The following is a 15653-nucleotide window of genomic DNA, read 5'->3' as shown; positions in this document are numbered from 1 at the left end:
ATAAAAACATGACATAAATTCTACATGTGTTTGGGTAAATTTTTAAATTACCTAAATTCAGAAGTTGATCTCATATAGGGAAGAGGGAGTGGTAGGTTTTCCGTTTGGTTTATTTGGGGGAGGGGCTTGTTTTGTTTTATATTTGTCTTTCAAGACAGGGTTTCTCTGTGTAGCCCTGGTTTTCCTGGAACTCTGTCTATAAACCAGGCTGGATCTGCCTCCCGAGTGTTGGGATTGAAGGCATCTGCTGCCACCACCCAGCTGGTAGATTTGATAGTTAGACGTAGACTTGTTACCTTGTTACAAGCTCAGGGAAGCCTCAGAAGTTGCTTAGCAGGCAAAGGCTTTAAGACCATCAGGCTGTGTTGTAATGTTCCTTCTCCCTTGGATAGAAAGACTGAGGTCAAAAAGTCTGGGTCAGGGAAGGCAGTTACAAATACTGCAGGGCAGAGTATTGCGGTCTCGCACCCCATGGCATGCAGAAGTGATCTGATCCATACTGGACAAAAAACAGACTACTTGCTCACAAGAGGAAAGCAAATGGCCTGTGTGGACCCTGCAAGGCCAAAGGCTGAGCAAAAGCCCGGCCACAGTGCCTCTCTAACTGCTGGCAGCATCCCACGGTGCACATGCAAGAAGGCTCTGCCACTTTGCTCGCTCTCATTCCTTACCTCTATGTTGTGGGTACTTGGGTTGTCATTCCTTCCACCACCCCCTTCATCTCTGACTGTCTTCTCCCCCCAGTCCATGGTGCTTCACCTCCACAGCCAGAGGCAGTACATCTTCGAGTTTGACAAGAACGACCGCCTCTCTTCCGTGACCATGCCCAACGTAGCCAGGCAGACGCTGGAAACCATCCGCTCGGTGGGCTACTACAGAAACATCTACCAGCCCCCGGAAGGCAACGCCTCCGTCATTCAGGACTTCACCGAGGACGGGCACCTACTGCACACCTTCTACCTGGGCACTGGCCGCAGGGTGGTCTACAAGTACGGCAAGCTGTCGAAGCTGGCCGAGACTCTGTATGACACCACCAAGGTGAGCTTCACCTACGACGAAACGGCGGGCATGCTGAAGACCGTCAACCTCCAGAGCGAGGGCTTTACCTGCACGATCCGCTACCGTCAGATCGGGCCCCTCATCGACCGCCAGATCTTCCGGTTCACAGAGGAAGGCATGGTCAACGCCCGTTTCGATTACAACTACGACAACAGCTTCCGCGTGACCAGCATGCAGGCTGTGATCAACGAGACCCCACTGCCCATCGATCTGTACCGCTATGATGATGTGTCAGGGAAGACGGAACAGTTTGGGAAGTTTGGTGTCATCTACTACGACATCAACCAGATCATCACCACAGCCGTCATGACCCACACCAAGCATTTCGACGCTTACGGCAGGATGAAGGAAGTACAGTACGAAATCTTCCGGTCCCTCATGTACTGGATGACCGTCCAGTACGACAACATGGGGCGGGTAGTGAAGAAGGAGCTGAAGGTGGGACCCTACGCCAACACCACCCGTTACTCGTACGAGTACGATGCCGACGGCCAGCTGCAGACAGTCTCCATCAACGACAAGCCTCTCTGGCGCTACAGCTATGACCTCAATGGGAACCTGCACCTGCTGAGCCCCGGGAACAGCGCCCGGCTCACGCCACTACGGTACGACCTCCGTGACCGTATCACGAGGCTGGGTGATGTGCAGTACAAGGTGGATGAGGACGGCTTCCTGAGGCAGCGGGGTGGGGATGTCTTCGAATACAATTCGGCGGGCCTGCTCATCAAAGCCTACAACCGGGCCAGTGGCTGGAGTGTCAGGTACCGCTACGACGGCCTGGGGCGGCGCGTGTCCAGCAAGAGCAGCCACAGTCATCACCTGCAGTTCTTCTACGCGGACCTGACCAACCCCACCAAGGTCACCCACCTCTACAACCACTCCAGCTCCGAGATCACATCCCTCTACTACGACCTGCAAGGACACCTCTTCGCCATGGAGCTGAGCAGCGGCGACGAGTTTTACATCGCCTGCGACAACATCGGGACCCCTCTCGCGGTCTTCAGTGGAACCGGCCTGATGATAAAGCAGATCCTCTACACAGCCTACGGGGAGATCTACATGGACACAAACCCCAACTTCCAGATCATCATCGGCTACCACGGCGGCCTCTACGACCCACTCACCAAGCTCGTCCACATGGGCCGGCGCGATTACGATGTGCTGGCCGGACGCTGGACGAGCCCAGACCATGACCTCTGGAAACGCCTGAGTAGCAGCAGCATTGTGCCTTTTCACCTCTACATGTTCAAGAACAACAACCCCATCAGCAACTCTCAGGACATCAAGTGCTTCATGACAGGTGAGGGCTGGGGTACCCCCAGGTCAGGACCTACCCCGTTGCTCTGGTAAAGAGCAGGTGTGGGGTGGCGGGAGACACTGACTGCTTCTAGTGGCATTGGTCCCCAAAGTCTATTTAAAGAAACACTAGTTTGGAAACTACTTTGGAAATAATGGATCCAGCATCAAACAGAGTTGACAGGACCACATTCTTAACTTTTCCTAATATACTTCGGTTTGTGGAGGTTACGAGGTTCTGTAGTGAGAAGAGCTCTTTAGTATACCTACCTATAACTTTTCTAAATTGTTTTACCAAAAAACCCCAATGTCTCAGCCAAGCGGTGGTGGCACACACCTTAACCCCAACACTCAGCTATAGTCTAGTAAGGTCATGTGACCTTACTGGGTCATGTGACAATGGAGCGCTTTGGGGTTGAGGACAGAATGAGCTGATTGGCTCGTCCTGGATCACATGGTCCACTGCTCCATCAGTGCCTGCTCCCCTCTCCCTCCCAACAAAGAAAGAAGGTAGAGCTAGGTCTTGGGGAGGCAACCCTAAAATGCCCACCACAGGTGTATCTCACAGGTCATCAGGACAAGTCTTTCCCAAAACCCCTGGAGTGAGGAAGTTAAGGACAGGCAAATTAACCCTCCCCTCCCGCAAAGACCCAAACTTGTGGGGAGGCCAGCCTTGGAACTCTGTGGGTCAGCCTTCAAATGCTTAGCCTTCTTTGAACTCAAGTACATTCTGTGAAGCACGAAAGTCACACCCACGTGAAAGGGATTCAGATCACTTGCATTTTATCCCTCCCTCCTGGCAGCAGTGACTTCTGGGACTGACAGGTAAAGCAGAGCATTTCAATGGAAAGGAGACGCCTGCCCCTCAGGTCGTCAGAGTGCAATTCCCAGTGCTTCAGAAAAGCCTGGTGGGAAAGCTAGCGAATAAATAGATCTCCGACGTTTTCCTGAAAGGCGTGAGAGCAAGCTTCCCATCTTCCATCACTCCTAATTAAAGCCCAGCCCTCTCCTGCATCCCCTGCTTCCCTGGGAATGTGCGCTATTCTGGATAGAAGAGTCCCTCGCAACCACAAATCCCAACGCACAGTCTCAGCCTAGAGCAAGACGGCTTTGTGAGATGTTCTTTCCCCATGTTCTGCTAGTTTTAATTTCCCGAAGATCCATCTGCTGAGACTCATAGAATGAGAGACTTCTGGAATCTCAATGAGGAAAGGGCCATAGAGAAGTCATCCAAGCCCCCTGTTGCAAATAAGAAAATGGGGGTCTTGGGATAGACAAAGGCAGAAAGCCCTCTGTGAGGGAGTACCTGATCTGGAGACTGTGGATTAAACCCAACATTTTAGGCTCCTGCTATACAACAGCTACCTTCAAGTGATATCCTTATCTTCTACTAAGACTTAGTAAAAACCATTCTTGCTTCAGTATGCAGACCCAGGAGAAGTCTCTGAGAAGTAAAGTAAGCTCTCCAAGTTCATTGTTTGTACACTAAGAAACCCTTCTGTGACCTGCATAGCAAGGATAAAGGGGGAACTTAAACCTGGGTTTAATGGGCCTGGGAAAACAGAAAACAACAGAAAAGGCAAAAACAGATGTGAGGTGCTTAGGCAGGAGAGAAACACGGGTTGCTACAAAGTTGCAAAAACACACTTGCCTGTTGACCCCCACAGGTCACTCCCACTCAGCAGCTGCGGTGGGTGGGGACTATCACTTCCTCCTTGGCAGGCTCATCCCTGGACCTCTCAACAGAGATATGTCTCCACTGGAAAGAAAACAAAAGAACCCGGCTCTGGAGCTGGCCACAAAACCCTGTCCACCTCTCCCCCTGTCAGTTTGGATTCTGAGTCCCTCCGATGAGAGCTTTAGCGTCTTCAGCTGCCCCCTCCGGAAGAAGGCTGAGCTGCATTGCAACACAGACTACCTCCAGCAAGGCTCAGATAACCTCCCTCCGGCCACCCCAGGCTCTGTCGTTTCTAGTCCTTCCTCAGCATTTATGAAGTCCTCTCTGCTTCGTCCTCACTGCCCCCTCTCAGGCACCTCTCCTTGTGTGGCCATCTTTGCCTGGAGTACAACCTCCACCTCCAAGGATGCCAGACAAGCCATGGTTTTCTCGTTAGGCTTCAATGACATGCCTTCATCATGTCTGATTTTAATCATATTTAAGAGATCTATGGGCCCAGTCCTCATCTCCCTTTGGGGTCATAAGTGTTCAAGGGGAGGTTCTATGATGACATAGCATCTGCCAGCACCGTGGGCCTTCTGCCGCATGATAGCCTGCCTCGACCCCTATCTAAGGTCATGCATGGCTTTTGCAGTTCTTTATTTGGTTGGTTAGTTGGATGGATTTTTGTTTTCATCCTTGGTTTTGCTTTGCTTTATTTTTAAATAGATCTCATGTAGCCCAGGCTAGCCACAAACTCACTATGTAGCCAAGGATGGCCTTCAACTTCTGTTCTTCCCGCCTCTGCCTCTTGGGCGCAGGAAAGACGGACACCAGTTTATGTAGTGCTGGAGACTGAACCCAGGACTTCATGCAGGCTAGGCGAGCACTCTACCAGCTGAAGTATACCCCAACCTGGGATCACAGGTTTCTGAGTCCATGCTTCAGTGAGCCTAATGCTCACCGAAATACCTTATCAATAACTCTCAACTCCAAGGAATATGATTAACCATCTTAGAGAATAGCAGGCTGAGGCCCTGGGAGGTTGAGAGACTTCCTAGTGCTGTCAGAAATAAGACAGGTAGCCCGCAGGAGAGCTCTTTGATCCTCTCACTAACCAACCTCATGCCTGCAGGCATGATGGCCCCCAGGTTCTAATGGCTACAAAGAGGGTGGATAGAGAAGGGGCAGCTTTTTTCACACACGAATGTTTCCACTTTGCAAGTCAGCCATGAAAATCCTTTCTCTGTCTCACTGACCTTTGCACGGGTTTCCTATTGACGCTGGGGGTGAGGATGGGCCAGGGAGAGCGTCATCCGTCCGCAGCTACCTCTGGGTGAGCAGATGAGCGTGAGAGAGGGAAAGAGCTACCTGGAGTGTGGGTTCTGCCTAGGTTTCCTCTCTCCTGGATCTACCTGTCGGAGGACAATTATGGGCACAAGCCTGGGAAAGGGATGGCTGGGGGGGAGGGGGACCAGCCGTACATTTGCTTTTACGACTAGGACATCATTTTCCAGTGTGTGTGGCAGTCAGCTCTGTAACCAGTCACTTCCCACTCACGCTCGCTCACGAGGCATATTTCTGCTTCTCTCCACCCAGATGTCAACAGCTGGCTGCTCACCTTTGGATTCCAGCTACACAACGTGATACCTGGCTATCCCAAACCAGACACCGATGCCATGGAGCCGTCCTACGAGCTCGTGCACACACAGATGAAAACTCAGGAATGGGACAACAGCAAGGTAACGCCCCACATGACAGCCACACCTCAGGCCATTCCGGGCAGGATGGAAACTGAGGTAGCACCTTCATGGTTCCTGCCGGACAGCTTTCAGAAAACAGCAAATCCGTGGCTAAGCAGGCCCCAGGGACCCAGCTGTAGCAGCTCATGGACACCACAGGCTGCATAAAGGGAGTTTTGTGTGAGCCACCAAGTTCAGAGTGCCGTAAAAAATAATAAGCCTTTGTCCACCGTGCAGGAAGAAGCGCTAGCCGAGAGGGCTGAATGCAGATGTGGTGTTTTCTAAGCACCTGCTGCACCTGCACTGAGTGATGCTCTACTTAAGCTAGCTCACAAATGCACCATGCTGTTATTCTCCTCATTGTCCAGGTTTAATGCATGAGACGATTCAAACCCAGATTTGTCCACTTTGGGTCACCTGTCTGACATGACTAGGCTCTAGGAGAGAAAGAGAAAAAAAAATCTTCCTTTTATGACCAGATTTCAAAGGCTTGGGATTATAAGGCTGGGAAGACCTTTTACAACAGTCCCATCTCGCCTGCTTCTCACTTCATGCATTGCTTGTCCCAAACTCGTCCTCCGTTCATAAATCCTGTACCAGGAACAGAGTCTGTGCCTGGCTCTGTACTGCAACCCATGGAATGCAGGGGTAGATCAGTAGGTAGGCCAAGTCTTCTAGGGGATGCGAGTCCAGGGACAGAAAACTCTGGGGAGAAGCAGCAATACCACAGAGCATGGTCCTGGGCTTGGAAAATTTCCTGGTCTCCCCTCCAACCCCTCCCCTTTTCCTCTGTCTCCTGCTTCCCCTACCTTGGCACACATGGGGTGTGTGTGTGTGTGTGTGTGTGTGTGTGTGTGTGTGTGTATACATACAGTCACCTTTTGGACAGAAATATTGTGTTTTTGTGTGTCCCTTGCTGAATCTGAAGCTCACAGATTCAGACAAGCTGACCAAAAGAACCATGATCTCCCTCTCTCTGTCCCGAGTGTCGGGGCTACAGATGTATGTCCGCCTCCATCCTCAGCTCTCTACCGAGGTCCTCATGCATGTGGGGTCAGCTCTGCTAACTGAGCCAGCCCACCAGTACCATGTTCCTGTTTCTTGTTCTAGACTAATTCTTTTAGGCTCATCTTAGTTGCCGCCTCCCAATCCTGTGGATGAGTCTGATCAAGTGGTTTGCTCTGTCCAACTTTCCGTTTCTTTCTTACTCCTTTTCTAGATGATGAAACACAGCAGGTTAAGTTACACGTCTCAATTAGTGCCCAGCATACAGGCTAGCACACTGTCGGTGCTTCTGTGGTACCATAACTGACCCATGGAAAGAGCCCATTTTATAAATAAGGAGGCTAGGCTCAGAGAAAGCTTACCCAAGGATGTTCAGCTGGGGAATGACAGAAGATAACATGAACCTGTGTCTGTCTGTCTGGCCATAGAGCCCCTCCTCTTTCTGTGCTAGCCTGTACCAGACCTTACTACCCCAGCCCCTGCGTGCAGATGTCCCAGCATCTGCTGTCCCCAAGGCTGATTCCAGCCACACAGCGCTTCCTCCCCCACCAGGTTCCTTCTGTGCTCCCCAGAGTCCCTGTCTGACTGCCTGTTTGCCAACCTTGCCTGTCAATGAATTATTGATTTCTGCCCTTGGCAAGCATTGAAGATCTTTGTTGTTGAGCACTCTGGCTTTTGTGAAACTCTAGGAAATAATTGTTCACAGACAGGGTTCAATTAATTATAAAGAGGACTTAATTTCAACGGGAGGCTGATGGGGCTGTTTCAAAAGCCTGTGCCCTGAGTTGCTGATAAAGCCCTGAAGCCCTGAGCACAGTTTCACTGAGCTCCTTAAGATGGTACCCCAGGTCAACAGGGTCCAACCTGACCCCACATAGCCACATGCAGAGATACTTGAGGAGGCACTATGGGACAGAGACTGTCCCTCAAATATTTGGACAATGCAGGTGCAGAGCAATAGAACAAAGTGAGAGGCCTGAGACAATTTCTGGTTGTCCTAACATCGTGTCTTTCTTACTATCCCTCCGCTAACGTCACCCTCCACGTTCTTTAAGTCCTAACTCGGGCTTGGCCCTCCCCTTGGAACCCTCCCTTCTCCCTCTCTTCTCCATCATTAGCTTGAGCATCTTCTGAGCCTTGATTGCTTCTCACTGCAGCTGCCCTTGACTCCCCTACTCTGTCTCAAAAAAAAAGTGACCTTGAAACAATAAGAGTATCTACTAGAGGGCTCAAGCAGGGTGTTGAGTGGTAAACTTGAGCTTGAAGATCAAGAACTATTACTGTATCTATTAGCTATTATGTCTTCTAAATCACCAGTCATTCATTACATGTGGTCGCAACATTGTTGTCATGTCCATCTGTGTCCATGAAACAGTGAGTTCTCTGAGGGCAACAGTGACGTCCAGTTCATTTTGTATCTTCATTGCTCAGAAAGGGACCTGGCCAGAGCAGCTTCTTCGGAACTGGCCCAGAATAGAAGGGTGTGGGAATGAATGGATGAAGGATGGCTGGGTATTCTGATGGTCAGCACCATCAAGACAGATGCGACAAACTACCTGGAGGTTCCATATAACCGTTTGCCCTGATTCTTGGTGCTCTCAGGAGTTTGATTTTCCTCTTATCTTATTCTCTTCCTCTCTCTTTTTCATGACCCTGCCCCATCAGTCTATCCTTGGGGTACAATGTGAAGTCCAGAAGCAACTCAAGGCCTTCGTTACCTTAGAACGCTTTGACCAGCTTTATGGCTCCACCATCACCAGCTGCCAGCAGGCCCCAGAGACAAAGAAGTTTGCCTCCAATGGTTCCATCTTTGGCAAGGGGGTCAAGTTTGCCTTGAAAGATGGCCGCGTAACCACAGACATCATCAGCGTGGCCAATGAGGACGGGCGGAGGATTGCGGCCATCTTGAACAATGCCCACTATCTAGAGAACCTTCACTTCACCATTGACGGGGTGGACACCCACTACTTTGTGAAACCAGGACCTTCGGAAGGCGACCTGGCCATCCTGGGCCTCAGTGGGGGGCGGCGAACTCTGGAGAACGGGGTCAACGTCACGGTGTCCCAGATCAACACCATGCTCAGTGGCAGGACTAGACGCTACACTGACATCCAGCTGCAATACAGGGCACTGTGCCTGAACACCCGCTACGGGACAACCGTGGATGAGGAGAAGGCGCGGGTGCTGGAGCTGGCCAGGCAGAGAGCTGTACGCCAGGCTTGGGCCCGGGAGCAGCAAAGACTGCGGGAAGGAGAGGAAGGCCTGCGGGCCTGGACAGAGGGGGAGAGGCAGCAGGTGCTGAACACAGGGCGGGTGCAGGGCTATGACGGCTTCTTTGTCACCTCCGTCGAGCAGTACCCAGAACTGTCGGACAGCGCCAACAATATCCACTTCATGAGACAGAGCGAGATGGGCCGAAGGTGACAGAGAGGGCCAAGGCCCGGACTTCTTGCCAAAGACAGCTATCCTTCTGTGTCCGTATACCTGACTGTGTTGTACTTAACAAAAAAAAAAACAAAAACTTTTTTTTAACAAGTGCAGAAAACAAAACAGAAAGATAATGGTTGCATTGTTAATTCATGCAACTTTTTTTTTTTTAAAGAAAAACACAAATTTGGCCTTCACACATTTTTTTTTTTTGCAAAGAATGGAAGTTATTTTTCCTGTAGTGTGACCACAATGATGACTTGATTGTCTTTTGTTCCCCTTTTCCCTGAGGAATTTTCCCTGTTGTTTGGGGTACATTTCTCCTCTCTTTGGGGTACACATCGCCTTGGGTGTGTCCTCACCCATCCCTAGGTACCCAGTGTGATGTGAGACACGAGTGTCTGTGCTAACTTGTCTCATGTGTAACCCTTTCTTCTTTGACTGGAGTTGGGTGGAAGTGAGGGGTGCAGAGAGGAACGGGCTTGTGGGACCTCAGGAACTTTGGTTAGGCTCCCACAGAAAGTGGTGAGCTTCTCTCCACCATGCTTTGTATCTCCTGAGGGCCCACATCATGCTCTGGGAAGGTCCATGGTGTCGTTCAGCCAGCACCTCGCCAGGCCACCCCAGACTCCCGCCCCAGCATTGTATTTTGATGCTAAATGAACACCCCCACTCTCCCTTTTGCAAGTCTCTAGTGTAGCTGTCAGTGCCACCCCCACCCCCATAACAAAACAGAGAAGGTGTCTCCTAGGTTCTCTCCCCAGTCTGGTGATATAACATCCTGGGGCTGCGAGCCCCATCCTTCCCAAGAGACGAGAGCACCAGGATGTCGGTGAGTGGTTGACCTTCCACGATGCCCCTCGCTCATCTTCCTCCTCTCTCCCAAAGTCAGACTTAAGAACCAGCACCGCGCAGCAAGCCCTCAAAGTCCAGGGAAGGCAAGGAAGCCCTGTCCCTTCCAGTGCTCAGCTGCTGCCACTGAGAATCAGGAGTGTGGCAAGAGATGCCCGGTGGCCTTTGATCCTGGAAAGATGCATAGGAAATGCAAAGTCAGCCAAAGAAAGGAGTCAGCAAAGGCATGAGCCAGGGATCCTTCTAGCTGGCTCCTGGCCTCTTTTCTGCCTCCCCTCTACGGTCTATTCCCAGAGGCTCCAGAGTCCCAGAGCCTGGATTTCAGGAAACCCCTTCTGCAGAGTTTCTTCACTAGAGAACCCCAACCAGGATTGGTTTTGGTTTGGGTTTTAAATAAGAGGAAAGAGATTGTTTGGTATGGCTTGTCGGTGTCCTGAAGCCCCACTGGGATCAGGGATGGTGGTGCCAAAGGCTGGTGCCCGCGGATCCCAAAGGCCAGGCTAGCATTGTTCCCGTGGAGACCTCTGCACATAGCTAGCACATGTCATCTTGAAGAGGCTAGGCACAGGCACAGCCAGTGTTGAGGGGCTGCCCAGAGGGAGGCAGCAGCCAGCAGGCCAGGGGAGGTATGAGCTCACTGGAGAATTCCTTTTGTGGTCTGTCTGCCTGGATCCCATGGTCATTAGCACTCACAGGAGGCTCTGGGAGATGGGGGCAGGGGAGTGGGGAGCCAAATGCTTCCTTTTGAGCTGGGCTTCTTAGAAAATGGGACTTTTATGGGTTACATTTACATTAAGTGTGGAAAATGAATTCTGAGTCTAAGCTATTCCCCATGGAAACCTTGTTGGACTGATAAGCTCATGGCACCTTTATAGCCTTATGGAGTCTTCAGAAACATGACATGAGTTAATGAAACCGAGAAGGTCTCTTACTGCATGAGAATCGGAGCCATGTGGAGTCTGGGTTCTGCCTGGCAGAGGGAGGCACCCAAAGCTTCTCCAGGAGGGGAGATCTCGCCTTACCTTGTCCCACTGGGATTAGAGGATGTGTTTCGCTAAGTGCTCTTCCTGATTCAAAAAAAAATGCCACACTGCTGCCACAGTGTGTCCCGGCCCGCCCTGTCCATTGGTGACCACAGTATGTCAGGGCCTGCCCTGTCCACTGGTCACCACAGTGTGTCCCAGCCCGCCCTGTCCACTGGTCACCACAGTATGTCATGGCCTGCCCTGTCCACTGGTCACCACAGTGTGTCCCGGCCCGCCCTGTCCATTGGTCACCACAGTATGTCATGGCCTGCCCTGTCCACTGGTCACCACAGTGTGTCCCGGCCCGCTCTGTCCATTGGTGACCACAGTATGTCATGGCCTGCCCTGTCCACTGGTCACCACAGTGTGTCCCGGCCCGCCCTGTCCATTGGTGACCACAGTATGTCTTGGCCTGCCCTGTCCACTGGTCACCACAGTGTGTCCCGGCCCGCCCTGTCCACTGGTTGTTCATTACCTCTGGATGAGAGCTCTGCCAGGTTAGATCCGATGCTCCCTCAGGTCCACTGTACCCAGCGTGAGCTGCTAATGGGGACTGGTATGATTGTTCTTGGATGGGATAGAAAATAGTTTGACCTGAAAAACCACAATTCTTTTCGTATCCAAAAGACTTAACGCCTCTCAAAATGTACTTTTGCTGTAAGGATCCTTTGGGCAGAGTTGCCCTGTGAGTTGGCCTAGTTGATCTATCCCAGACTGGCTGCCTGACATTGGCTAAGATCTGCTGGGGACATTTACTTGTAAGCCAGAGACAGCATGTGACCCAAGGGAACCATCTCCTTGTACCTATCCAGCCTGTCTTCCTCCCCCACTGCCTTCCTCCCTCAAAGAAGAGCAGTAAACAAGATGAATCACTGGGGGTTCTTTTTAAAAACAAAACAAAACAAAGGAATGACCCAGTATTCTTCCTGGGTTCCATCCCAGAAAGAGTACCTAGCTTCTACAAGGGAAACAAGCATCCTGAGCTACAAAGGAATTAATTCAGCAGCAGGCTTGACAAACACACGCCTCTACTTTATGCTGGGCACTCTGGCCTGGGCCCCTTTAAGTTGGATTCCACCTCCCAGGTGTGTTTGGAGGCCTATGCCACAGCTCCTTTCGCCTATGTCGGAGGTTCTGAGTATTAAATGTCTTCCTAGACAGCACCTGTCTTTTGGGCACCAACTACATCTGTCTACTTGATAGAGTGACCAGGTCTTCCTCTCTGGTTCACACTTGCGATTCTAAAGGGTGGTAGCTTCTGAACCTCTAAGATCTGTTTCAAGTAGTCCGTGCCTCCTCTACCCTCCATAGCTACCAACCTCAGTCCCTCCTCCATGACCTTAACCAAGACTTTCTCAATCCCCAATTTTGTCTTCTATACCCCAAAATCCACCCCCCCCTTACAACCATCTCCCAGACAAGCATCACTGGAGGGTACAGAGGCAATATTGACTCCGTGGTAAACCACACCTTAGCCTCTGACACTGGGCTCAGAATCGCTGGTGGAGAATTAGCCCAAGGTCCACGCTGGTGCCTGACTCTCCTGAGGGATACGAGGTCTGACAGACACCCTAGGAAGGTAGTGGAGATGGAGACTGGACAAGTGCCTGCAGATAACAGAGAGGGCACTGGGCGGGGCTTGGATGACGGAGAAGCCTAAGAGAGCTGAGTTACCTGGGCAGGGCTTTCTAGGCACAGAGCAAGGGAAGAAGAAGGAGCCTTTCAGCTGTGACTTCTCAGCTGCTGCCTTTCCAGGCAAGGTTTGCAATGTGACATCTTAGAATACCAGTAGCTTTGCCATTTGCAGCCCTGGCATTTCTGGTGGCCTCTTGGTGAGAGCAGTGACACCAGGTTTTGTACCCGGGAAGATGAGCTTGCTGGATTTCAGCAGGTTGCTAGGCTTTGGGACTCGATCACCCATCACACAAAGATGAGAATTCTCTTCATCCTTCACAGCGACCACCCAGCCTAAGAGGTGGCTCCCGATCCTGGGGATGGGAGGTCCCTGAAAGACCCAGCATCTCCTTTCTCCTGGGATCCTCATCAGGACTAAAAGCCCTCCATGTGAGGCATGTCATCCCCAGCTAGGTCCAAACCATTGTCTCTATTTTGTGAGAGGTGAAGGATGTGGGGGGGGGGGGGAAGCACTCTGCCGTGCAAGGCCTTTTTATTTAGCCTTCCCAGAACAGCAAACTCATTTTAAAGACTCATTGCTCAGGTGACAGAGAGAAACTTTAACCTCTCCAACCTTTTCATTCTCAAAAACCAGCCTTGTGTACTTGACTGCCCTGAACAGTGGTGCGCTCTGAGATGTCTCGGTGTTGTGGAAGATCCAAGGCAGGAAGGCTTGGGGTGGGGAACCTCGTGTTCCATTTGGGAGGCCCTGGCGGGGCCCTGTGTTGTGTTTCTTACCCTCTGGGGAATGCCAAAGGCACAAGACTGGGCTACTTCCTGGTCCCTAAGAAAAATGTGATTGATCCTAAGGGCAGACATTTGAGGGATAACTGCCCATGGGCAGGCTCGGCTGTCCCAGCAGAAACAGACCCGCAGATGTCTGGGGGTCCCCGGCAGCTCTGATCCACTCACCACCAGAACCCCACTGTTCTAAACGTGCCCGTTGTTCCGAGGACCTCTGAACCCGCAGCTCTGGCAAGCTGCCTCTGGATGACTGACACTGGAGACTCTGGCCTTACCATGTGGAAATGTTTTCCTGAGATCTGGAACTAATTTTGAGAAGTTTTTTTTCTCAACACTTTTGTGTTTCTAACATTGTATTCTTGACTGTGTAAATACCAACAAGGCTGTAAATAAATGCAGATGTAGATACCTTCTAGAAAAAGGGGGGGAAAGCATAAAAAAAGAAAACCAGAAGTGATCCCGTGTAGCCTTCGTTGACAAATAAAAGACTATTTTGTGTTTAAAGGTGTGCGGTGGCCTTTGTTGGGAGACGGTGGCGGTTACCGGGAGGGCTGGACAACCCCACCATAATTCTGGAGTCCCTAGCAGGTCCTGCCTGCCATGGTCAGAGATTTCCAGAGGGGCACAGAAAGTCCGAGGTGACTTTACTGAAAGATGAGGTTACTACAGAAACCCCTCACCTCAGGTAGAGCCCATTCGCCACCCAGGCCATGTCCTGTCCTGGTTTCCACATTCAGTGGTTTCAAAGACACCTGGCCCTGTTCACCACCAGACACAGGACCTGCCATGTGGACACTGCACCCTACAAATGAACAGGTGCATGTTCAGCTGAGACATGATTATCATCATTTAGTGCAACTTAGAAGGTGAAAACTCCTTTAACCATGAGTGTGTTTCCCCTGCGGTCATCTTTGCAATCTCGCGGAGTTCCCATGGCGGTTCATGGGTCCTTCTGCCCATTCACCCTCACACTTAAACTGTGTGCAGGGATGAGAGTCAGGGATGAAAGCGGGTTGGGAAGAAGAGGTTATCTAGTAAGCCCTGCTCCCTGGCGTACATGGCAAACCTTATGAAAATTCGAACCACTATCCTTCTAGGCCAGAAATGTCACACCACTCCCGCTGGCCTCAGGGTTGGTCCACACCAAGGACTCGGGAAACGAAGCATCAAGCTGGAGGCCCCTTTCTTCCTCCCACCCAGGCCGGATGGGAACTGCACCGCAGAGGGGCAGGCGACATCCATGGTGAAGACCCTCCACTGTGAGTCAGATGGGTGTAAAGGGGGGCCCCTGGCGGCGGGAGCTGGTCTTCAGTGGGTCATTTAATCACTCTGAGCCCCAGATCTTACATCTACATGAGAGGCGGTGACACAGACCTCTTGGTACTTGGTAGTTCTTGTATTGCTTAAAGAAAAGGTCGTGCAAAGTAGCACACTGCTCAGAACGCCAGGAGCCCCCTCTCCCCAGCCAGCCCAGCCAACCCAGCGCCCCACCTTAGCTACTGTCCGAAGCTTAGCACTCTTCACACTATACGGATGCTTCTCAAACTTGGTCTTGCAGTTTATGAAAATATAGCCCCTCTCGCCTTCCCCTGAATTACTGAGTAAGCAGGCCTGGGGTGCAGCCCCAGGCTGTGCAGTTCCAGCAGGTTCCCAGGTGTTGCTGCTTTGAGAACAGTGGCTATGCTACCCTTGAAGCATAGTACACAACAGGGTGCTTAACGCATGTAGCGCTTCAAATGCCCCAAGTGGGGCAGCCTCACTCTGCCCTCTGGGCCACTCTCCCTTCATGTGTGACACCACAGGCTGGCCTGAGAACTCGGACCACCCGGCCAAGCCCCCAGACTATCACACCTGTCAGGCTTCCACGCTCAGGCTTCACATCCAGCTGAAGACCATTCTGTAAATCCTTCTGAAGCTCATCCCTCTCTCAGAAGTTTCTCCCAGGACATCCCGTTAGCCTGACTTCAGAGGTTCAAGATGGGGTTGCATTTAGGAAAAATCTTCCCCCAGGGTCAATCAAGACTAAGTCTCTTCTTCTGAGAATCTTCAGTGTCCCAAACAGGAATTCGGCTCCCCACCTATCTAAGGTCAGCCTCTCTTTTCTCAGCTGCCCTGGAGAGCCACCCACTTCTGGTCTCTGTACCCTTAAGAGGAAATGTCTAGGGCCGCTCA

At 51.4% G+C, this 15653-nt stretch overlaps 1 protein-coding gene across 8 annotated transcripts in view; it reads left to right on the top strand.

The window, feature by feature from the left end:
* Positions 1-13939, top strand: part of LOC121459150 (teneurin-4) — a 667715-nt gene extending 653776 nt beyond the window's left edge. For all 8 annotated transcript variants that reach the window (XM_041669301.1, XM_041669124.1, XM_041669214.1 and 5 more), the window contains 3 exons: positions 745-2359; positions 5612-5754; positions 8425-13939. In XM_041669301.1, coding sequence (XP_041525235.1) covers positions 745-2359; positions 5612-5754; positions 8425-9183 — 2517 coding nt within the window. In that variant the 3' untranslated portion in view covers positions 9184-13939. The remainder of the gene's footprint in view (positions 1-744; positions 2360-5611; positions 5755-8424) is intronic.
* Positions 13940-15653: the final 1714 nt, after the last annotated feature.

The sequence above is a fragment of the Microtus oregoni genome, unplaced genomic scaffold (genome assembly GCF_018167655.1).
Source record: "Microtus oregoni isolate MIOR12 unplaced genomic scaffold, Mior012 000000F_ref0000247, whole genome shotgun sequence".
Lineage (NCBI taxonomy): Eukaryota > Metazoa > Chordata > Mammalia > Rodentia > Cricetidae > Microtus > Microtus oregoni.
This window is presented reverse-complemented; position numbering and strand designations above follow the sequence as displayed.